Source organism: Lentinus tigrinus, assembly GCF_003813185.1.
Source record: "Lentinus tigrinus ALCF2SS1-7 unplaced genomic scaffold L226scaffold_13, whole genome shotgun sequence".
Classification (NCBI taxonomy): Eukaryota; Fungi; Basidiomycota; class Agaricomycetes; order Polyporales; family Polyporaceae; genus Lentinus; species Lentinus tigrinus.
The window spans coordinates 587,863-609,484 of NW_027137922.1; the positions used below are offsets into that span (position 1 = coordinate 587,863).

At 55.5% G+C, this 21,622-nt stretch overlaps 9 protein-coding genes across 9 annotated transcripts; 4 read left to right on the plus strand and 5 right to left on the minus strand.

The window, feature by feature from the left end:
- Nucleotides 1-14: 14 nt before the first annotated feature.
- Nucleotides 15-3,161, plus strand: L226DRAFT_487373 (histone deacetylase complex protein). Its single transcript, XM_067677193.1, has 17 exons — nt 15-367; nt 420-712; nt 768-777; nt 826-964; nt 1,021-1,133; nt 1,189-1,316; nt 1,372-1,561; nt 1,617-1,646; nt 1,701-1,812; nt 1,870-1,917; nt 1,969-2,035; nt 2,086-2,181; nt 2,231-2,292; nt 2,346-2,425; nt 2,485-2,591; nt 2,650-2,734; nt 2,795-3,161. The coding sequence occupies exons 1-17, from the start codon at nt 46-48 to the stop codon at nt 2,902-2,904; spliced, it is 1,992 nt and encodes a 663-aa protein (XP_067535160.1). The 5' UTR covers nt 15-45; the 3' UTR covers nt 2,905-3,161.
- On the minus strand, nt 3,012-4,399 carry L226DRAFT_613415 (uncharacterized protein). Its single transcript, XM_067686508.1, has 2 exons — nt 4,269-4,399; nt 3,012-4,210 (listed from the first exon to the last, which is right to left on the minus strand). The coding sequence occupies exons 1-2, from the start codon at nt 4,289-4,291 to the stop codon at nt 3,172-3,174; spliced, it is 1,062 nt and encodes a 353-aa protein (XP_067535161.1). The 5' UTR covers nt 4,292-4,399; the 3' UTR covers nt 3,012-3,171.
- A 148-nt stretch (nt 4,400-4,547) lies between these two features.
- L226DRAFT_553212 (FAD/NAD(P)-binding domain-containing protein) lies at nt 4,548-6,530 on the minus strand (the record flags this gene model as incomplete). The annotated part of the gene is made up of 9 exons (XM_067682913.1): nt 4,548-5,058; nt 5,112-5,162; nt 5,216-5,305; nt 5,355-5,528; nt 5,584-5,601; nt 5,654-6,042; nt 6,097-6,165; nt 6,228-6,430; nt 6,490-6,530. 9 exons carry the CDS (start codon nt 6,528-6,530, stop codon nt 4,723-4,725), a joined length of 1,371 nt encoding a protein of 456 aa, XP_067535162.1. The 3' UTR covers nt 4,548-4,722.
- Nucleotides 6,531-6,936: 406 nt separating this feature from the next.
- Nucleotides 6,937-8,785, minus strand: L226DRAFT_571465 (FAD/NAD(P)-binding domain-containing protein; the record flags this gene model as incomplete). The annotated part of the gene is made up of 9 exons (XM_067684560.1): nt 6,937-7,272; nt 7,333-7,383; nt 7,444-7,533; nt 7,598-7,777; nt 7,840-7,857; nt 7,914-8,305; nt 8,360-8,428; nt 8,493-8,695; nt 8,757-8,785. 9 exons carry the CDS (start codon nt 8,783-8,785, stop codon nt 6,937-6,939), a joined length of 1,368 nt encoding a protein of 455 aa, XP_067535163.1.
- Nucleotides 8,786-9,298: 513 nt separating this feature from the next.
- Nucleotides 9,299-11,343, minus strand: L226DRAFT_571466 (acyl-CoA dehydrogenase NM domain-like protein; the record flags this gene model as incomplete). The annotated part of the gene is made up of 10 exons (XM_067684561.1): nt 9,299-9,409; nt 9,471-9,626; nt 9,680-10,063; nt 10,113-10,167; nt 10,226-10,485; nt 10,539-10,644; nt 10,695-11,016; nt 11,071-11,161; nt 11,218-11,238; nt 11,305-11,343. 10 exons carry the CDS (start codon nt 11,341-11,343, stop codon nt 9,299-9,301), a joined length of 1,545 nt encoding a protein of 514 aa, XP_067535164.1.
- A 257-nt stretch (nt 11,344-11,600) lies between these two features.
- On the plus strand, nt 11,601-12,761 carry L226DRAFT_78424 (tRNA specific adenosine deaminase). The gene is made up of 6 exons (XM_067687242.1): nt 11,601-11,675; nt 11,733-11,839; nt 11,891-11,995; nt 12,060-12,286; nt 12,346-12,449; nt 12,519-12,761. The coding sequence occupies exons 2-6, from the start codon at nt 11,780-11,782 to the stop codon at nt 12,596-12,598; spliced, it is 576 nt and encodes a 191-aa protein (XP_067535165.1). The 5' UTR covers nt 11,601-11,675; nt 11,733-11,779; the 3' UTR covers nt 12,599-12,761.
- Nucleotides 12,762-13,317: 556 nt separating this feature from the next.
- L226DRAFT_545991 (mitochondrial FAD carrier protein) lies at nt 13,318-14,744 on the minus strand (the record flags this gene model as incomplete). Its single annotated transcript, XM_067682385.1, has 7 exons — nt 13,318-13,560; nt 13,619-13,711; nt 13,776-13,969; nt 14,036-14,134; nt 14,195-14,283; nt 14,396-14,631; nt 14,694-14,744. The coding sequence occupies 7 exons, from the start codon at nt 14,742-14,744 to the stop codon at nt 13,318-13,320; spliced, it is 1,005 nt and encodes a 334-aa protein (XP_067535166.1).
- Nucleotides 14,745-15,295: 551 nt separating this feature from the next.
- Nucleotides 15,296-18,639, plus strand: L226DRAFT_463840 (uncharacterized protein; the record flags this gene model as incomplete). The annotated part of the gene is made up of 19 exons (XM_067675818.1): nt 15,296-15,547; nt 15,604-15,676; nt 15,745-15,821; nt 15,873-15,965; nt 16,032-16,196; nt 16,277-16,388; nt 16,444-16,559; nt 16,615-16,712; nt 16,788-16,983; nt 17,044-17,298; nt 17,351-17,447; nt 17,504-17,658; nt 17,728-17,759; nt 17,817-17,884; nt 17,941-18,029; nt 18,098-18,116; nt 18,175-18,306; nt 18,368-18,506; nt 18,570-18,639. The coding sequence occupies 19 exons, from the start codon at nt 15,296-15,298 to the stop codon at nt 18,637-18,639; spliced, it is 2,238 nt and encodes a 745-aa protein (XP_067535167.1).
- Nucleotides 18,640-19,287: 648 nt separating this feature from the next.
- Nucleotides 19,288-21,319, plus strand: L226DRAFT_613421 (FAD/NAD(P)-binding domain-containing protein). Its single transcript, XM_067686509.1, has 9 exons — nt 19,288-19,353; nt 19,409-19,611; nt 19,666-19,731; nt 19,801-20,195; nt 20,259-20,276; nt 20,349-20,522; nt 20,575-20,664; nt 20,714-20,764; nt 20,822-21,319. Exons 1-9 carry the CDS (start codon nt 19,328-19,330, stop codon nt 21,155-21,157), a joined length of 1,359 nt encoding a protein of 452 aa, XP_067535168.1. The 5' UTR covers nt 19,288-19,327; the 3' UTR covers nt 21,158-21,319.
- The last annotated feature ends 303 nt before the right edge of the window (nt 21,320-21,622 follow it).

Genomic DNA, 21,622 nt, shown 5'->3' on the forward strand with positions numbered 1-21,622 from the left:
CCAAACATGCAGACAAACGGCGGGGCCACACCGGCAGAGGATGGTATGCAAATCGACGGACAGCCGGGTCCCTCGAAGCGGTCCCCTCGCTCCTCGGCTGGACCGAAGCCTCGAGCTGCTTCGGTACCCGCCACTCTGCGCGCGAATGCGTACCAGGTTGGGTATGTGTACTCGAGCAAGATGATGACCCACAGTTGTGCTCGGGGACATCCCGAACAGCCAGAGCGAATCTCGAGGATATTTGACATTCTCAGGGAGCATGACTGCTTGTCAAAGATGAAGCAGTTGCCCATTCGACGGGTGCTTCGGGAGGAAGCGCTTCTCGTTCACAGCACGTCTCTCTGGGACAAGGTGCTTGCGCTTCACGGTGAATATTTTGGTTTGCTTAGTACGCTCTAGGCTGATTTTTTGTGACTTAGTTCTGACGGAACAGGACATCGCGGATTCAGAGTCGTATTATAACGACTTATCGCTTTACGTCCATCCGACCACGCCGTACGCAGCCCAGCTCAGCGCCGGTGGCGTCATTGAGGCCTGCCTCGCTGTGGCTCGCGGTGAAGTAAAGAAGGCATTTGCGATTGTTCGGCCTCCTGGTCATCATGCCGAGCCAGACGAACATATGGGCTTTTGTTTCTTCAACAATGTCTCCATTGCCGCCAAGGTTGTACAACTTCGCACGCCCATCAAGAAGATCCTGATTCTTGACTGGTACGTCATGAGCTGCGGTAACTTGCTCGGTGTAGTTCATCTCATTCGTCAACAGGGACGTTCACCACGGTAAGAGCAGTTAGCACGTGTTCTAGCTTGATTGCTCACGGCAGGCAGGTAACGGAACTCAGCGAGCCTTCTACGATGACCCGTCTGTGCTGTACATTTCCCTTCACCGTTACGAGGGTGGTAACTTCTATCCCAACGGACCCTTTGGTGCCATGACTTCAACCGGCGAAGACGCCGGTGTTGGGTTGTACGTCCTCATCATTGCTAGCGGCTCAACGCCTCGGAACTGACCCGGACTTATAGCTCTGTCAACATTCCTTGGCCTGAAAGGGGCATGGGTGATGCCGACTATCTTCTTGCATTCCAGAAGATAGTCATGCCTATAGCAATGGAGTTTGCTCCTGAACTTGTGATCAGTATGTGCAGTGCATCACTGTGTTGTGATAGATACTAACTTCCCATTCCCACAAGTATCCGCTGGTTTTGATGCCGCCGAGGGCGACGACCTCGGGGAATGTCACGTCTCTCCGGCTGGATATGCTCATATGACCCATATGCTCTGCTCACTAGCAGGTGGGAAAGTCGTTGTTGCACTTGAGGTTCATTGAAGCCGCTCTTTCGGTATCGTCTTGTTGATAGACCTTTGCTTGACAGGGTGGCTACTGCCTAGATGCTATCGCGAACTCGGCGTTGGCAGTTGCCCAAACCATCCTAGGTGAAGTCCCGCCTCAGATGGAGTCTCTCGTTGCCTGTGAGTCGGCTACGGAGACTATCTATGCGGTTGCAATGGAACAAAGCAAATACTGGAAAAACCTGGATCCCAAGAAGTGTGAGCCTATTGAAGGTAAGACAAGGGATGATCGACTTCTGCAACTTCCGCCCTGATGTATAATGTGCAGAGATGGAGCCGGTCGCGACCCCTCTACCCGGTTAGTCTCTCTACACGAAACGACGGGTTGGCGCTGACACTTCTGGACACGCAGAAATCCTCAAAGCCTACCGTCAGGATTATTTGTTCCAGGAGTTCGGCATGGTCGAAATACCGCTCATGCAACCCGCCCTCGTCGAACGATTCAAAGGTCAGGTTGCATGCACGTAAGTCACCCCACAAGTACACAGTGAGCAAGTGGATCTCTGACAAACGATCTTAAGCTCCGATATCATGCAGAACGAGACTCTCGTTGTCTTCGTGCACGAGCTGTACGTGCTACTGTCGTCTGCGTAGGATTGGATACTCATCACCGACTGAAGGGGTAATATCCGCGTTGAACTGAACTCACTTATGTACTGCGACGTACGCGAGGAACACTCATACCTGGTTAGTCTCAAACTTCATGTGTTCGACAGACATTGACCTACCTGGCTCAGGTGGACTGCACGAAACAGCTCATGACCTGGGCCAAAGGTCGGGGATATGCTATGCTCGATGTGAATGTCCTTGAGAGGCCGTCTCCTAAACAGAAGGTACGTGAATATCTGCTAGCTTCAGAATCATCCGTCTTATCATTGACAGCTGAGGCATACGGAGGATCATGCTGGAGCAGCGCTCGTCTACCTCTGGGATAACTACATTCAGTACGTTCCCCAAGAAACATCACTTAAAGCAGTGCTTCATGTCCTTTGTGCAGGCTTTCGGATGCCCGCAGGGTCATACTGATTGGCCACGGTCCGGGGTGTGCACCTGTCATGAGCCTCATCCAGCAGCGTCGTAGGTTATCCACCTAGTCACGTGGTTTTCTGGTTTGCTGATTCGAACTTCCCCACCAGCTAGCAGCATCATGAAGATGGTTCGCGGAGTCGTGCAGGTCGTGGGCCTTCACACTGTCCCCGCAACACCGCGCGATGTGGTCGAGCTCCGACAGTGGTACTATGACGTATGTACTTCGGCTCTCTTACTCACAACTTTGCACTTGAATCTGACTTGGTCTGCAGAACTCCATTGTCATCGTGCCTAACACCCACAACATTTTCCACTCTGCTAAAATGCTGAAGAAGCACGGCACGATCTTCCACATCGGTGAGTGGTTCCCCGTGCTGTATGGAACGATTCCTCACCTTCCTCCTACCCCGCCCTCAGCGGAAGAAAAGCCGATTAAGCTCATTATCAAGGCCATGCCGGGCATACAACGGTTCGTTGAGGACAAGCTCGGTGAAGGGACGAAGGTCAACGGCGATTCTGACCGGTGACGTACAATCGCTCTCGACTCAACGCTGGCTGGGACGGTCTATTTATGATGGATACGGTTCTGCGACCAAACTCCATTGACGTTTCGCGCTGTGCATTCGCTCGCTATCAGGCTGTTGTCATGTCTTTGTCGCACCTATATACAGTACTCTGTTGGAACATACTGTCGGACAACGTCTCCACTTCACCCAAAGGTTGTCAATAGTGTAAGGTGGTGGTGTGAGCATTAAAAGCACTACATAGTATATGGAGGCCTGCGAGGCATATGCTCATGGCGTATCCGGCTCTTTAGGCTCTAGGTGTACGACAACAGATGTTTTCCTACTATCCCTGATCTTCCACTCCCGTCCGAGTTCTGTTAGTTGATGGATTGCTTTGATGAACCGCTCTTTCACGACGTCCGGATCAACCACCTTCTCCTTGAGTGCCGGGTCCCTCCTCGCCGCCTTTGGCGGAGGAGGGAGGGAGAAGACGACATCGACGCGTCCCCCACCGCGCAACGCATTCAGCGCACCTTTGAGCCCAGTCCACGACTCATCTCCCGTATATGCCCACTTCAGCTCGTGCACCTGCTTTCCCCGGAGGCCTTCCAAGAACAACGCGACGATCTCCTTCCGCACTTCGCGCTCCTTCCGCTCGCGCCCCACATCCTCCAGCAAGCGCAACGCTTCGTCGACCATCTTCGTCTGCTCCTCCGGCGTCGGTCGCGCCTGCCCCTTCTTGGGCGCAAACACGAGAGAGACGCGATTTCCATCCTTGAGTTCCGAGCGCGCCTTGCGCAGCTTGTACGCGAGGTCGCCCGCGTCGACGCCCCAGGTGAGCTGGACCTCCTTCTCCTCGGGGGCGCGCCCGAGCTGCTGCTGCACGTGCTTCGCCTTGTCGCGGTTGTACATGTCCTTCACGTTGATGAACTTCACGATGGGCTCGGGTGTTTCCGTGACGAGCTCGAGGTATTGGCGTTTCCGGTCTACGCGGGCGAGGATCTCTTTGATGTCTGTGGGAGGGTCGAGCGCGCCTGTCTCGGGGTTGACGAGGCGGACGAATCTGTGTCTGATGGCTTCGTTGCGCGGTTTTTGAAGGGGTTTCTTCTTCTTGTCTTCATCATCTGGTGAATTCGACGACGACGACGACGACGACGAGAAGGAGGAGCTAGGAGGAGGTTTCGTAGATGCAGGCTTCTTTGGTGGGAAAGTGGATGTAACTTGAGGTTGGGCTCGGGTGTGCGGAGGAGCTTCACGCGCAGATAGAGATAGTGCCCTAGTTGATGGTACTCGTCTCGCGAATGACGCAACAACGCGCGCAGGGTTACTGTGTTTGCGTTATACCCGTCAGAAATCATAACACGGAAGTGTATGCTGCGACGTACCATAAGCTCATCACCGAAGCCATGCCCGCCGTTCTATGGTAGTAGAGGTTCAAATGGTTATCGAAGCATACGCTGGTACAAGCGAGAGCTCGGCGGGGAGCAGGAGCAGCGTGTCCGATCGACGATGACGGTGAAGAGCAAGCACCGGTTACAATGGGCGCCTATGAGTCTGCCGACTTTAAGCTGGAAGCCGACCTGTTGAGGCTCTGTATGTTACTTGAAGAGTACTATGGCACCCATACTTACTCGTTTGTGCACGAACACAGGAACTTTCGAGATGTACGTGAAGTGCGTGGATTTCAGGATTCTATCATATCTATACTCCGTTTTCACTGCAACGACCAGGATGATGTATAGGTATCGGTACTACATCCGATGTGAACCACCCTCCTCGAGTCTGCTGTCCTCCAAGCACGCCGGCGTGTGACGAGCTGCAGATAGAGCGTCATCAGGTTCAGCGTGTTTGAGCAGTGCTGACAGCGTCCATCAGTCTCTGCATGGAAACCTTGCTTTCGTCCAGTAACGACGAGACCCTCCTCCAATCCTTGACTCGTTCTATCTTGTCACCAATCTTGCGCAATTCCTCCAGCGTGAGCTCGTGTTCCGGTTCATCTTCCTGCGAAATTCGCTCTGGGTCCTGCAAGAGGTGAAGCATACCGCTCATATGAGAGAACGCAGCGACCTTCTGCGAGAGGGGTCGTCGTATCTCGTCGTAGACCTGGAGCGCTATTTGCATCGTTTCCCTGGTGACTTCTGGACGGCCTAGGAATTGTGCAAGGAGGAATCCGTCCTGAAGAGAGCTCATTACAAAGCGCCCCGTCACCGCACAGCGGAAACCCTCACCTCGAATCCTTGTCCCGCCCCGGCGCCTTGGTGCGGACCCATCCCATGGGCCTGCAAGGAGCGGGTGAGTACAAGCCTCAGCCGATACGTATAGCACTGCTCACAGCATCTCCCAAAAGAGCCACGCGCCCATCCACATAAGTCGGCAGTTTCGTCACGACGTTGATAGCCCATTTCTGAGCGTTGTCCATGTGCTAACGGAGGCCTCAGAACGTTTGTTCATTGCAGGTCTCTGTCACTTGCCTTCACGATCTCTCCTACGTCTGGCTCCCATCCCTTGAACTCGTTGGCATACTCGTCTCGGTTTACTACCGAAGACCATGGGCCTGGATAGATGTCACCTTCTTGATCTCGGACGCGAATGACCGCAGCGACATTCAGAATACGGCCTTGCGAAATCGGATACGTCAGGAGATGCTGCCGGACAGTGGGTGAGTGACTATCAAGTTGCGCTAGAAATCATCCGGCTCACTTTATCCTTTCCGCAGTACTAGTCAAGTGGGTTAGTACCACACAGTCTTCCTGAGTGGGATTGTGCTCACAAATACTAAACCAGATCTATTGAAAGCCGGGTGCGCGGCGATCTCCCCGGTTTTGTTGATCACGGTCCTGTATATCGTCGCCCCGGAGAAGACGGGACTTATATGATGCTTCAGGTCATCCGCCTCTTGTTGCTTCCCCTCAGCTTCAGCCGCCTGCGCGAGTTGCGAGTACATGGACGCCCGAACCGCGGAGCGGACTCCGTCGGCACCAACGAGGATGTCGCATGTTGCCGTCGTCCCGTCCTGGAAACGCACCTCTATCGGCCCCATTCCATTCGCAGGCTGAACATAAGAGACAAAACGTTTCCTGAGGTGGATGCGGTCTGATGCATGAAGACGGTCTAAGAAAGCTTTGTGGACCTCGCCCCGATGGAAGGGGTAGCTAGTGTCTATGAAGATGTCTCTGTGAGGGGAGACGAGTGCTCTGTGGGGGAGGATCCCACCTGTATCAGTCTGTTGGCTGAATTGAAATCCATCCACCTGGTCTGACTTGCGGAATAGAACCACCACCGCTGCAACGTGAGTGTCCTGATTAGCGAAGATTGGGCTGGAGAGCTGAGGAGAACGTACGGACCTGGGCGCTCCCCATCTCCAGCAATCTTCAGCAAGTCCTTGTCAAGCCCAGTAGCCTGCATCATCGTCCACGGCCGTGACTGCATCACGATACCCGCCCCGATCTCCAGCATCTGCGACGCGCCTTCGTATATATCGAACTCGACGTTGGGCGCATATTTCTCCAGACAGACCGCGAGGAATACCCCAGTCAGTCCTGCCCCTCTGTTCGGTTTATTAGTCCAGGTAAGAGTACAATCATGCCGCTGGCTGGGAACACTCACACAATTGCGACTCTGAACTTCGGCATATCGGATTCCGCCATTGCGGGCTGTTCAAGAGGTGAGAGGTCCGATATATATGAGCTCCTTGAACGAACGCGCGGCTGCTGTCTTACAGATCATGGGCTCTTTGATTAGAATTCATGCGGATCTGGAAGTGTACCTTTTGAGTTCTGATATCCGTTGGCGTCCGTGTGGGAGCGTTTCATGGTCATGCACGCGCTTTAGATAGGTGAGCGTGACGCCGTCCGAACGAAACCAGACTTTCTCTTGCGCTGTGTGTTCTGCAGAGTGCAGTGGGCGGTTCCTTCGTTTATATGGGCTACGCTCGCCTGCGCAGTGCAGACATGCATGTCAACCTCCGCAAGTGATATATTGACCACCAAGAGAAGGTCACGAGTCGTCAAACATATAAGTACATCCGAAAGATCAAATCGTCCCGATAAACAATTAACTCGCACCAAGAGCCGCGTCCAGCTTCCGCAACGCATCTGACAAGTCCTCCCCTACCTGAGAATTGAGGCGCCAGTCGCCCAGCTCCTTGAGTTTGGCCACATTCTCCCGCAGCTGCTCGAGAGACAATGTTGTACCAGACGCGCTCTGTTCCTCCGTGAGGTCCGCAAACTCCGGCGTGTCGAAGTGGGCAGTCTTCCCGCTCATACGGGACAACGCGGCGACCTTCTGCGAGAACGGGCGGCGTATCTCATCGTACACCTTGAGCGTGACGGACAGGGTGTCTTTGGTAACCTCGGGGCGGGCTAGGAATTTAGCGAGCAGGAAGGCGTCCTGAGGGATGATGAAATGTCAAAAGAGATCACTGGGCATCCAACTGACAGTAGCACGTACTTCGAAGCACTGGCCCGCCCCTGCGCCCTGATGCGGCGTCATGGCGTGTGCCTGCATGACGCGGTAAGCATCGTAGGCACACTTTTATCAGTCGAGAGGCCAGAAGCTCACCGCATCTCCCAGGAGTGCTACATTGCCGTGGACGAATGTGGGCAATGGCTTGACGACATTGACGACCCACTTCAACGCCCCGTCGACGTGCTGAGGCAAGGACGTCATTCAACATCGTGTCGGCATGGCGCGTTTGCAAAGCGTATAATCGCACCTTCATGAGCTCTTGCACGTCGGGTTCCCAGCCTGCGTAGTATTGCGCAAGTTCCTCCTTGCTGACAGAGGCAGTGTGAGGACCAGGGTGTATAGTACCCTCTTGACCTGCGATGGTGACGGGAGCTGCGACGTTGAGGACTTTGCTCTGTCCCTGGTAGATAGGGTATGTGACAAGGTGCTGTAGTTCAGCGGAGTCGCGTCAGACCTATTGAGAGCGACTTGTCACACGACAAAACGCACCTTGTTCTTGCCACAGTACTGTATGATAGATCAGTCAATGCACGCGTATGAGCGTTACCCAGCACTTCGCTCACCAGTGTCATGCCCTGTTTATGGAAGACAGGTTGGGCTTTCGCCTCCTCAGGCAAGTCGTCTAGCCGGATGATCGTCCTGTAGATGATAGTCCCAGAGAACACGGGCTCCACATAGGTTCGCAACTCGGCAGCTTCGTCTGCCTTGCCTGACGTAGATGCCGCATCTGCAAGTTGCGAGTACATGGAGGCTCGCACAGCAGAGCGCACTCCATCAGCGGCGAGAAGGAGGTCGCAAGTGGCTGTAGTGCCGTCTTGGAAACGCAGCTCGATGGGTCCATCTTTAGACTGGGCGTAGGAGGCCAGGCGTTTCCGCAGGTGTATGGTGTGCGTTGATTGTACTTGCTCGATGAGAATCTTCTGCAGAGCTGCTCGGTGGAAGGTGAAGCTCGTCTCTGGAGACACGGGGTCAGCGGAGCTATCATCTAGGCAAGGACGCCGAGGCTTACCCATGAGTTTTATATCGTCGATGCTGATGCCCTCTGCTTGGTCTGACTTGCGGTAGCTCAAAGATATGCCTGTCAAGAAAGTGCCTCAGCATCCTAGAGTTCGTCGGATAGGCATGGGTCGTCGCTGTCGTACTCTGCTTCTCGCCGCCTCCAGCGATGGCCTTCAGGACGGACTCGAGTCCCAGGGCCTGCATGATTGACCACGGACGTTCCTGCAAGGACAGCCCCGCGCCCACTTCCGAGAGCTGCGTCGCACTCTCGTAAATCTCGAAATCGACATCGGGCGCAAACTTGCGCAGGGCAATAGCAAGCATAAGCCCGCTCAGGCCAGCTCCCCTGTGGGCCCTCTACGTCAGCTACTGATATTGAGCAACGGATCCAAGATAGGGGTACTCACACAATGGCAACGCTGAATTTTCCTGGCATGTTCGGGATGAGTGTTGTGAGGTTCAGTATCATCGAACTGTTTGACATATATATGGGCCCTGACTCTAGTCCTGAAAGCGAGACGCGTGATCCCTCCGGCGGTGCGGCAAGGATCTGCTTGCTGCCGTCAGTGTATGGAGCGGCACCGACACGCCGGCGGGCGGGTTGTCCCAGGTCGAGTCCATTTGGCCCAAACAGGAAACAGACATGATGGAGGCTGTGCTGCATGGGGAGGAGACATGGAGTGCGAGCTGTAAATTCGCCCAGCCGTTGTCATCGCTGACTGAGAATTGTTCGCGCAGTGCTCCGACATCAACGCTCTCATCAAGACAGAGCACAGACCTGGACAAGAATTCCAATCTAGAGCTCGACTAGAGCGCTGCGGTCTTGGCAGGCATTTGCTATTATACATACAGTTGCTAAGATCGACAGCTTTGGTGTAGATGAGTCAACGGCCGGTCCTCCAGAGTCCTCAGGCCAGATGATGCGCCACTGAGATATGCTCAGTGTCTTTCACAGACGGGCATTCTTGGGCAGCTTCTTGATTGCCTGCCGGACGCCAAGGTCCCCAAGTACGTCTTCGGAACCCCCGAGGATGGCGTCGTACGGCGATGTGCGATGATACTGGAGTCGTAGAGTTAAGCCTGTCAGTCTACGGCACACTCAGCTTAAACATGATACGTACGTTTTCGACCAGCTTGCCCATGCCAGACGCGGTGATGCCACGGCCGCCAAATAGGAGTGTCGCGTCCTCCGCCGTCTCCCGACCTGTGCGAGTGACGTATTGCTTCAAGAGGCCAATGGTACCAGCGATCTTGTCCGACTGCTCGTTATATGACATCTAATCAACGCAAGTTAGTCTCCATTCGCAGTAATAAACTCGCATACGCTCACGTTGTTCATCTGGTGCGTGACGAACTCCAGCCAGTTCTGCGCAGACTCGACGCGCGCGATCATCGTTGCCAAGCGTGACCGCACGACAGCCTGCGTGTTCAGCGGCTTGCCGAACGCAATGCGCTGCGATGTCCATTTCAGGCACTCCTCGACGATCCGCCTCTGCGCGGCGAGACTCGTGCAGACGATCATCCAGCGCTCGTGGTTGAAGTTGCTGAGTACGACTTGCATGCCCTGGCCGACCTTGCCCAACGTATTGGCCACTGGCGCACGCGCGCCGTCGAACGTGACGTAGGCCGTTCCGGCGGTGGACGAGTACGCGGTCTTGATTGCCTTGGTGGAGACCGCGTCTTGTCGGGGGACGAGGACCACCACATAGCCTTTCTGCAGCGGGAGTCAGATAACGAGCGGTTTGTGGATGTCGAGTACGCACGTCTGTCCTACACGCGACAGTGAAGTAGTCCGCAAATGTGCCGTTCGTGATCCATCTGCATAGGCGGGGTATGTGTCAACGGCAGTAGATCCCCATAGAAGTGCAATACCCACTTCTTGGTACCGGTGATTACCCACTCATCACCGTCCAGCTCTGCCCATGTCTGCAGTCCGCCGACGTCACTGCCGGCGAAGGCCTCGCTAATGGCCAAGCAGATGAACTTCTTGCCATCAAGGACTTCGGGCACCACTTTCGCTTGCAGCTCAGGGGACCCGAAGTTAAGCACCGGCGGAAGACCAATGACTTCTCCTGCGAGGAGACCGTCAACATAGCCACGGGTTCCCAGACGGCCAATCTCGAAGTTGATGATGAGCTGCTTAATGTGAGTATGCGGTTTTGGACAGGTCAACACGAACATTGACACACCTCGTGGAAGTGGTCGAACTCTTCCGGAGTAACGATGCCACCCATGAGCTTACGTCCCTTCAGGTGCTTGCCAGGGCCAATACGCATTGCGGGGATGTTGAGCTCACTGGAGGACGTTCTTGGAATCCGTGTAGCAATGATGAGGAAGAGGCGCACCATAGCTTGTCCACGACTTCTTGCGTTATCCGCTTCCCGTTCTCCTCGCACCTAACCGCATCCGGGTAAACGACCTCCTCGAAGAACTTGCGCACCTCCTTCTGGAACCTCCTATGGTTGTCATTGTAGTACGGGCTGTGGAACCCAGGCAAGAGCCACGCAGGCTCGGCATACGGCACTGCGGAAGCCTCGCCCGGGGCAAGGGGCTTCACGAACTCCTTCTGTCCAGCAACTGTGCCGATTTGCAGACGCGCGTACTGGGGGCGGAGGAGCACTTCGTGTCGGTGGAGACCAAAGAAGGCTTCCGTCGCGTCCTTGCCGGCTGATAGGCTTATGAGGGCCCCGGGTGCATGTGCGGGGAAAGAGCAGGGCTTACCGATGTTCTTCGTAAGCAGCACCCCTGCACCTCCGGGATGCAGGTTCACGAACCGCGAGATGTCATAGACCTTGGCGTCGACGATGATCCACTGCAGGGTAAACCGTCAGTATGTTCTAAACATCCGGACCATGGCGCGGGGCTTACCAGGTCTCCTGGCTTGTTGTGCTGTTGCACGATGTCCGCTTTGTGTTACTAACTCGCATTATGTTTCGTTTTGCACAGAACACGCACCAGAGCAACCTCCTCGACTGTGTATGTCTTCCCGGCCATGTTTACGTGGCAATAGTAGTGGGACGGTTGGAGCAGAGCTGTAAGCGAGTCCACCGGCTTTTGTGGTCGACGGTTTCCGGTCAAGCCCCGGGATCGGGCCCTCGCCTGCGGGGAAACCGTGCCAAGTGGCTGAATGTGGGGCTCGGAGCGCAAGTCCAAAGTAACCGGACTGATCACCGGGCGCTTACCCACATCAAAACAGCTGATTCCGTCCCTCCAATCCTGCTGCTTGAATTACTGATCTCTTCATTTTACCGCGGTCCGCACCAACTTGGTATGTTCCGTACTCAACGTCAACTCTAGCCTGCCATCGACGCGATACTGTGAGATCGGTGGGGGATCTGATTTCATATATGGCAAACTGACAATACTGAATCGAACTCGTGCAGGTATCTCAGACCGTTTGGCGGTGGTACCGTTGGGTCGCGGTTTCGACATGGCCAGCCAAGATTCACAGGATGTGCATCTCAAGTGGATGCAGGCGGCCATGGGTATGGTGGGTGCACACATGCGTCTCCCATATGTCACTGACATCCAAGCAAGATAGGCAGAGGAAGCTCTGGCTGCACAGGAAGTTCCCGTAGGCTGTGTCTTTGTCCGAGACGATAAAATCATCGCCAGAGCACGCAACCGGACGAACCAACTTCGGAACGTGAGTATCTCCTCTGCCTTGAGCGTCGAAGGCTACCAGACTGATCGGTCCCACTTTATCGCAGGCGACGCGCCACGCAGAACTCGAGGCGATCGACGAGATCCTCGCCGACAAAGAGCTCACGCCAGAGATCACAGAGTACCCGCTTTCGAACACGATCCTCTACGTCACTGTCGAGCCGTGCATCATGTGTGCGTCTGCACTCCGACAGATGGGCATCAAGGAGGTCTACTATGGGTGCGATAACGACCGTTTCGGCGGGTGCGGCAGCGTGCTCGGGGTTAACAGCGCGTCAGTGTCCCCGCGTACCACACCACACTGTATGTATGTACTCACGCATCACATCGCAGCTTGCCGCACCCAAAGCATCCCGGATACCGCGCCCACAGCGGATACCTCAGAGACGAGGCGATCATGATCCTCAGGCGGTTCTACATCACAGAAAACACCAACGGTGAGTACGAACAAGAGGATACCGTCATCTTCCTCGGGCACAGTCGTGCTCACGTACTCCATCTGGTAGCCCCCGTGCCCAAGTCCAAGACGAACCGTGTCCTCAAGACCGACATCCCGTCGCGCTCGTCTCCGAAGCCCCAGAGCTGAGCCAGATCCTCCTGTCGATATCTGGCTGGGCTCCACAGCCTTCCCTCGAGGCTCGCGTACTAGCCATTTGAAGACTGGTAGCGAGATCTGCGTATGAGCGGTGCTGATTGGGATGGTCTGCCTGACTCGAGGCCGACGTATTTGCGAGAGGCGCGTATCGATGGGCCAAGACACATACAGTCAGAACTGTGGTTCCTTGTAGGAGACCACCCTTGGGCCACATGGCGCGGTACAGTGTCGTACACATAGCACGCTAGAAGCTCCCTGCAGCGCAGATCGATTGCAAGACCTGCCGTCATGGTGACGCCCAGTCTCCCTCGTGTCCTATGGGACCAGACAATCATACAAACTCTGTCTCTACCCGAGCCCTACCAGTGAGTACATGTTCCGGCCATATCAGCAATGTAGCCACAGGAAGGCACGCGTCCGAAAGATATGCCTCGAGTGCGGGAAGTATCTGGACAGGATATGGTAGGCGGCGATCCCGAGTTGTACACTTGCGCCTACACGGGAGCGCGTGCCCAGCACATGTTTCTTGTCACAGGTGGTTGGTGTTGCAATTATACTCCGTGGTCGAGCGCGGCAGTATTACACGCAGGCTATGCCCTGGTATGCGAAGGACTACAGTACGAATATCTATGCTATCAGTAAACGTGATCTAGTTCCAAACGTCAGCACGACGGCTCAGCCCGTCAAGTCGGGTTGTAAGTAGGGTGAGATCAAACCGCGCCCTCCCGTTCGGGAAGGCCAGCAGCTTCTCGTTTCCTCCGCTCGCGTTTCGCAGCACTGGTGCGTAGCAGCCATGCGAGGTTTTCGTACACGACGAACGTGACACATGTTCCTGGCAAAACGCGGACGAGGTTGGTCCCGAGTCCACGATAGAAGCCGCGGACGCCTTCCTCTGCCCACGTCTTCTTTATGCAAGCGGGTATGGTAGGATAGAGGTGTGAGGTAGCGTTGTTCTGTTGAGGAGGGCGTGTCACTTGGCATGCGGCGGCGGAAGGAGTCACGATTACGAACCTGTATTCGAGAGCGCACGACCTGGTATGGGTATGTCGAAGCTAGTGCAAATAGTTTGCTGGCCCCAGACATGAGTGTATACGCTGTGTTTGACTAGGAAAGACAAGCGGTCAGTACATGCGGTCAGAAGAGGATATCAGGGACAGTGTCGATTCACCAGTTTGTCATCTTGCGGAGTGTACGCCCTGCTTTCCTTGGCGAACTGTCTCTTCTTCCGCTCAAAGCCCCATCTTTTCATCTCTTCGTACACCATGAATTGTATCGCGCCATTACTGACCCCGAAGAGCGCTAGTGAAGTGCCTCGGTACAGCCCGGACATGCCCTCCGTGCGGTAAATCGACGTCAGACCATCTGTGTCATGGCATGACGGCCACTTGTCAGCTCGCTGGGACGCGCGATAGTACTCTCCGCACTCACGCCAGAGACTGCGATACGCTGCCGGGTCCTTCGCCTGCGTGGTGAACATGCGGACCTTCACGACCCATATGGGATTCGTCATTATTGCCGTAACCGCACCTGGCGGGGTACAGATGTGTCAATCAACCTCCTCGCAGGGGTGATGGGAGACATGCGAACTCGCTTGAGCGGAACACAGGAGGTATGCTCCTGGAGACAGCTTGTGGTTTGGGTCGCCGCCGGACGCGCGTTGCTTGAGCATGTGGTAGCTGCCCCGGGGGAAGACGTAAGATGACGCAGAGCACGATGAAGGGCGGGGATGTGCGGATGAGGAGCGGGGTGAGCAAGTGCAGCATGCTATCATGAGGCTGGTGTACGCACAAGAGGAAGTAGAAGCCCCAACTCGACGCGTTCCCCGCGATGTTCGCGCTCACGCCGCGGTAGAGACCTTTCCATCCGTCGCGGGCTTGGATTTCCTTGAGGGAGTTCCATATCGCTCGTCCCACTCCACCCTGCGGCTTCTCGGTCGCTACTTGGAACTTGACCTTGAGGAGGTCAAGCGGGTGCATGCAGAGCACGGCGACGACGCCTGCGCCGAGGCCCGCGAAGGCATGATCCTGGGGAGGAGAGTGAGGTCAGCGGGAGGGGTAATGGTTAGTCATAGACGAGGCGCACATACGAGAGCGGAGGTGGGGAAGAAGCTCGGCTGGGATTGGAATGGTTGGGTCATGCAGCCCGCTTGCTGCTGTTGGCAGACGAAGGAAGCGGAAGAACGATGGCGGGCACGACGACGGGCAAGGGCAAGACGGCGGCGGCGTTGGCGGAGTCGACTGACTGGCCCCAAATTGTGACGCGGGCGCGCGTATCTCTGGCGTCTATAGAGAGATAAGATAGACGCCTGTATACTCGCTGACGACGGCGAAAACGCCTCCCCACTGCGGCGAAACGACAGCCTCATCCATCCCTCCTCCCGGGTCCTCGTTCCCTGCCTCGCGCGAGGCTGTTCTAAACCACATCACGGCGGCCATCGATGGCGAATTGCCCCCTTCTCTTCCGTGCTTGATAAACATGTAATTGCCAGGCGTTTTCGGTGTGCGTCCGCTGACATGTTCCTGGGCAGCGATCGGGTTCCCTTGTCTGGCCAGTCATCGATATACATCTATAAAGCACATGTCCTCCCTCTTCTCATGCGTGGTAACATCTCTCCGAGCTCCACCCGCCATTATAAAACGCGCGACACCGCTCGCGTTCCGCCTGGTCTCGACCTCCTCCCGACTCGCCATGCCTGCACAGACGTCCTGGTCTCCTAACCGCTACCCCTCCGCCCGCCGCTCCGACCACGTCGACGTCTACAAGAGCGAGAAGAACGGCCAAGTCCGCGTCCTCGATCCCTACCAATGGCTCGAGAACAACTCCGACGAAACCGAGCAATGGACCACCGCGCAGGAACGCTTCACGCGCGAGTACTTGGACAAGAACCCGGAACGCCAAGACCTTGAAGATCAGATACGCAAGAACATGGACTATGCCAAAGTACGTCGCCACTTTGACGCGTCTACACGTCCTAACCGGTAGCCCATCGTGCCCAGTTCTCCGCGCCGTCATTCAAAGACGACGGCCGCTGGTACTGGTACTACAACAGCGGATTGCAAGCGCAGTCCGGTGAGCACATTGCGCGCGCATATTGATCGTATTGCCGGGCTCTTACATCTCCACCGACACGCTTTCAGTCCTCTACCGCTCAAAGGATAGCACGCTACCGGACTTCTCTCAACAGAGCGGCCCGGGCGGCGAGGTCTTCTTCGACGTGCGTTCCTCGACATAGGTCACGTGATCGCCTCATACTGAACGTCCACAGCCCAACTTGCTCTCTTCTGACGGCACCGCCGCACTCGTGGCGACAGCGTTCGCACGTTCGGGAGAACACTTTGCTTACGGCATTTCTCGCTCAGTGAGTTTCAGTTCGAAGGGTTCGTTCCGGCGGCGACACCATGCTGACTTGGTGTCTCCATTTCAGGGAAGCGACTTCTTCACGATCTATGTTCGTCCTACATCCGCGCCTTTAGCGTCCGTGGACGGCTCTCCTGTCTCTCACGATGACAAACGGCTTCCCGAGGAGATCCGCTACGTCAAGTTTTCCGGCATCTCGTGGACGCACGACTCGAAGGGATTCTTCTACCAGGTGGGTGACACAGTACGTCAGCACGTTCCCAGGTCCCAGTACTCACTTTCGTGTATGTGGGTACCGCATGGATCTCGTAGCGTTTTCCTGAGCGTGAGTCGCATGGGTCGGCCTCCGATGACCTCGCGGGAACAGAGACGCAGAGCGACAAGAATGCGATGCTCTACTACCACCGCTTAGGCACGCAACAATGTAAGCCAGTCATCGCAATGTCACTGTGATTCCAACTGAGAGGGTACTGCACTAGCGGAGGATATTTTGGTGTACAAGGACGAGTCCAACCCCGAGTGGATGTGGGGCACCGAGATTACCGAAGTTGACGGCCGGTACCTCCTCCTTTCCATTCGTCGGGATACCTCTAGGGTATGCCTACTACTTCTTGCCGTCCTCTGAATCCGTTCAAGCCTTTGCGGTGCAGAAAACACTCCTCTGGATCGCTGATCTTCATGAAGACTCAATTGGGCAAAACATGCGGTGGAACAAGGTTATCGACGAGTTCCAGGCCAACTACGAGTAGTAAGTCTCCGACCAAGATCGGATCGCAACCCATACGCGCGGCTGGATGTACCAGTAACTGACGCCTTCGTGCAGCATTGCCAATGACGGTACCAAGTTCTACTTCTTGACAAACAAGGAAGCGCCCCAGTACAAGCTCGTGACCGTCGACATTGCTGATCCGCTTGAGAAACGCGTGTTCAAGGACCTCATTCCTGAGGACAAGGACGCTCATCTGCAAGACGTCCTTGCTGTCAACGGCGACTACGCCGTAGTCATCTACAAGAGGAATGTGAGTACCTCAGTGCCCATCCCCGTTCCCCTTCCGGACGTCAGTTGACCCGTTACGTAGGTGAAAGACGAGATTTATGTCTACCAGCTGTCCACCGGAAAGCAGCTGCAGCGTGTCGCTCCTGACTTCGTTGGCGCGGCATCCGCCAATGGTCGGAGAACTCAGTCATGGTTCTTCTCGTCGTTGACGGGATTCACCAACCCCGGTATTGTTGCCAAGTACGACTTCGACGTCAAGGAGGAGGATAAGCGGTGGAGCATCTACCGGACGACCTTCGTGAGCGGTCTCAACCCTGACGACTTCTCGGCGGAGCAGGTGAGCAATATTACTATCACGAGCCCGGGCCATTGATAACCAGGGGTGACAGGTCTGGTACACGAGCAAGGACGGTACTCGTGTGCCGATGTTCATCGTGCGCCATAAGGATACTCAATTGGACGGCACAGCACCCGCTCTACAATACGGTCAGTTGCCTACGGCATGCTCTATACTGCATCTTAACCCCCTCATGCGAAACCAGGCTACGGTGGCTTCACCATCTCCATTAACCCCTTCTTCAGCCCAGCAATCTTGACCTGGATGCAGAAGTACGGCGCAATCCTCGCGGTCGCGAACATTCGTGGAGGAGGCGAGTTCGGCGAGGAGTGGCATCTCGCCGGCACGCGCGAGCGTAAGGTCCGTGACTAACCCCGCTCCCTACTTAGGTGGTGTGGCTGACCTGTCTCGCGTGCCCACGTTCCGAAGGTTAACTGCTTCGACGACTTCATCGCAGCCTCGTACGTCATTTTTACCTCCGATCTGGTCCCGGTCGTACTCACGCATGCATGCTTAAGGCAATTCCTCGTCGACAACAAGTATGCCGCACCCGGCAAGGTCGCTATCAACGGCGGCTCGAACGGAGGTGCGACTTTTTCAACTGATTGCATACGGGTTATTGATGCTTCTTGATATGGGTAGGTTTGCTCGTTGCCGCGTGCGTGAACCGTGCCCCTGAGGGCCTTCTGGGTGCCGCAGTCGCCGACGTGGGCGTCCTTGATCTTCTCAAGGTGATTCTCCTCCAGCCACTTACCGTGTTATGGCCTCATTGACACTCATCGCTTATATGTGCCTGTAGTTTGCGGACTTCACGATAGGTAAGTCTAGGTCGATGAGTGAATGCAAAACTCCGAAGACTGACGGCGTGATACCCAGGCCGCGCATGGACTTCTGACTATGGCGACCCGCATGACCCGCACGACTTCGACTTCATCTACCCCATCTCGCCCCTGCACAACATACCGACGGACAAGGTCCTTCCCCCGTTGATGCTCACGACCGCAGACCGTATGCCATCACTGTCCATTTTTGTGTGCCAGCGGATTGACCCGACCCTCACTTCTGGTAGATGATGACCGTGTAGTGCCTTTGCACTCGTTCAAGCATGCTGCGACGCTGCAACACTTACAGCCCAACAACCCGCACCCTCTGTTGATCCGTATCGACAAGAAGGCGGGTCACGGCGCAGGCAAGTCGACCGAGAAGCGGTATGTGTGACCCTTATGACTCGCATCGCCTCAAGTGGGCCGCAATGCTAATCATTGACACAGAATCCAAGAATATGCCGACAAGTACGGCTTTATTTCGCAGTCTCTCGGCCTCAAGGCCCGGGATGCCTAGTGGTACTGTAGAGTACACCTCAAGTTTGCGGACTAATAGGATACTACTCGCGGACACCTCCAGGAGCTTGCTTTAGTAATCTCATCTCGTCTCGTTGTCGAAGATGCTGTGATATAGTTTTTGCAATGGATGCTAATGCGACAAGGCTGCTCTTAAGGGCTTGCATGAGTGGAATAGTACCTCGGCGCTGGTCACTTTGGAAGGTTTGCACGCGCAAGCTCCGCAGTGATTCTCATGATTGGGCTTTGAAGCGCACGGTCAGTGGTCATTGAGCATCATTGCCCTCACACTCATGTGCTGACAGAGTGCCATATCATCAGGTCCTCGATACATGTGCGGCGGCCGGCGAACTACATGAGCTTCCCACAGGTTCCTGTTGACATAGTTAGTATTGTGGTTCGCGAACCGACGCCGACGCACTCACCAGCGCTCGATGATGGGAGCAGTTCCTAAAGGCTGAGAGCCCTCGGCCGCAGCTAGCCATGATATAGAAGTCGAAGCAGCCCCATCATGAATTTGGAAGCCTGCCGTCGCTCCCGAGCCTACTGACCACCGATTCTGCACAGGTGACCAAAGTTAGTCTGGGACTGCTCACGGGTATAATAGACTCCTGTTCTGTGGGTATCTCGCTGACCCGCCTGTACTCACGCACGCGTCTTCTGTTATCAGACCTCTGTTGCTTCAGACAATGCCCAAGTTCAAGGTCGTGATTGTGTTAGCACCGTCTCCTCCATTCTTGCGTATAGTATACTGATATCCTCGACGACAGCGGTGCTGGGCTGAGCGGTCTTGCGTTCGGCATTGCGCTTCAGAAGTACGCCCCCGACGTCGACTTTGAGATATATGACGCCGCGTCTCAGCTGTCGGAGATTGGGGCCGGGGTGGGCATTCAGCAGCGGACTTGGACGATCATGCAAGAACTGGGGATGGAGGAAGCCCTCTTAAAGATAACCGAACACTGGGAAGAGAGCAGTGAGTTGCTACATCATGCAAGGCCTGTACGCACTTCTCTAACAGTCGGCGCAGCCTATCCCATAGTACACCGGAAGTCTGACCAGGCGGAGGGTGTCGAAGTTCATCGGATGAACATGGGTATGTCTGGGTTCTGCACTTCGGCGAACGAGGTGGACGGATCGCTGATCACCACTATGTCGGCCTCAGAACGCAACTACGCGTTCCACAGGGCCGAGCTGCAGAAGGTGTTCATGGAAAAGCTGTTACCCAGGCAGGTCCACCTGAGCAAGCGCCTCGAGTCGTACGCACAGCCCGAGGATGGCACCGGCCCGATCGAGTTGCGCTTCCAGGACGGCACCACGGCGACGTGCGACTATCTCTTTGGGTGCGATGGCGTCCGGTCTCGGGTGCGCGCCGTCATGTATTCGCAGCTGGCCGAGCGGGCGGAGGCTGCGGGCAAGGTCCAAGAGGCAGCCGAGCTGAGAGCGATGATGCCCCCGCTGTTCTCTGGGGCCGTCGTGCATCGGTGCTTGATCAGGAAGGATACATTGCCAGCGGAGACTTTGGCTCACTCGGCGTTCAATCATCCTGGTATTGTGCTTGTGAGTTGACATGAGTGATCGGAGTGGAGAACTTTCATACTGACTCCTTTGGGTTTGTGGCAGTACGGTGGAAAGAACAAGGTTAGCGATGCTCAACACACGTCCCTTAATCGTCCCGTCGCATGATGCTTACGGAGATGTCGCTACGCATAGCATCTCATCACATATCCAATTTCGTCAGGACGTATCCTGAACGTCGGCGGCGGCGTCGACTTCCCCGAGAAGGAGAGCAAACCGTACGACGGCCCGTGGACAGCACCAGTCAGCAGAGAAGATATAGTAAAGCATTTCAAGGGCTGGGAGCAAGACGTGCAGGAAGTTCTCAAGGTAAATGACATACACCGCCTTGTGGGTGCGTTGTGCTCATTGATATCGACAGTATATCGACGGAGGCATTCTGTGGGCCATACACATAACTGGTAGGTTGCCGACTTACGTTGACGGCCGAGTCGCACTCGTGGGTGATGCTGTGAGTAAATGCGACGCCAACACTCCCCAAATAAGCTGATGTCAGCCAGGCGCATGCCATGATGCATCACCTTGGATCAGGCTCCGGGCAATGCTACGAGGTCAGTGCGAAGCACCATGTCATCATGACCGTGAAGTTCACAATGTGGACTCCCCAGGATGCTTGGATGCTTGCTCAATTCTTGGGCAATGCGAACATCACCAAAGACAACGCGGCCGTAGCCCTGCGCGTGTACGACGAGATTAGGCGACCGTTCGCTCAGAGGGTCGCAGACCTCTCCGTCAGGGCGGCTGAACTGCACCACTTCAAAGGGCCCGAACTCGCTTGGCTAACGCCGGAGCTGAGTGCGACGGGAACGGCACTGACTCAAGAGCAGCTGATGAACGTTGGGGAGGAAACAGAACAGGTCAGAGCCTGGAGAGACCACTCAGACCTCGTCGAAGAAAACGCTGCGGCGATGACGCGGCTGGCCGAAGCGCTGGCGGCAGCATAGGCTCCGTGGCCAGATGGGCACCTTCCATCAGTTTGTGAGGTAATGATTTCGGTGTGTATCCAATGCTCATCAGCAGGTCATCTGTAAGTGAGAATTGAAACCACATCCGTAGTCCTTCAGCGTCCAAGTCGGTTACAATCGTTCATTGAATATGGATTGCACTGTACAGCGTTGGATCGCGTTGGCATATACGGAATCAATGAAATTCATGTACTTTGATGCACTTGTATACGTACCTAGATGCTTCGGTACCAGGTAGGGCAAGAGGTAGGGATGACCCGGTTGGGGTCCGCGCGGGCGCTTCGGCCATGCATGCATCGGCCGTCACGGTGGCACTGGCAGTTGAAGTGGGTCCTCCTCCACATTTCCTCCGTCTTCTCGTCTTCGGGACGCCGACAGGAACGCTAGTGTCGCCCTCAAGTCCGGACATCGTGTCCACAAAAACCTATGTTCGGAGCGATCTTC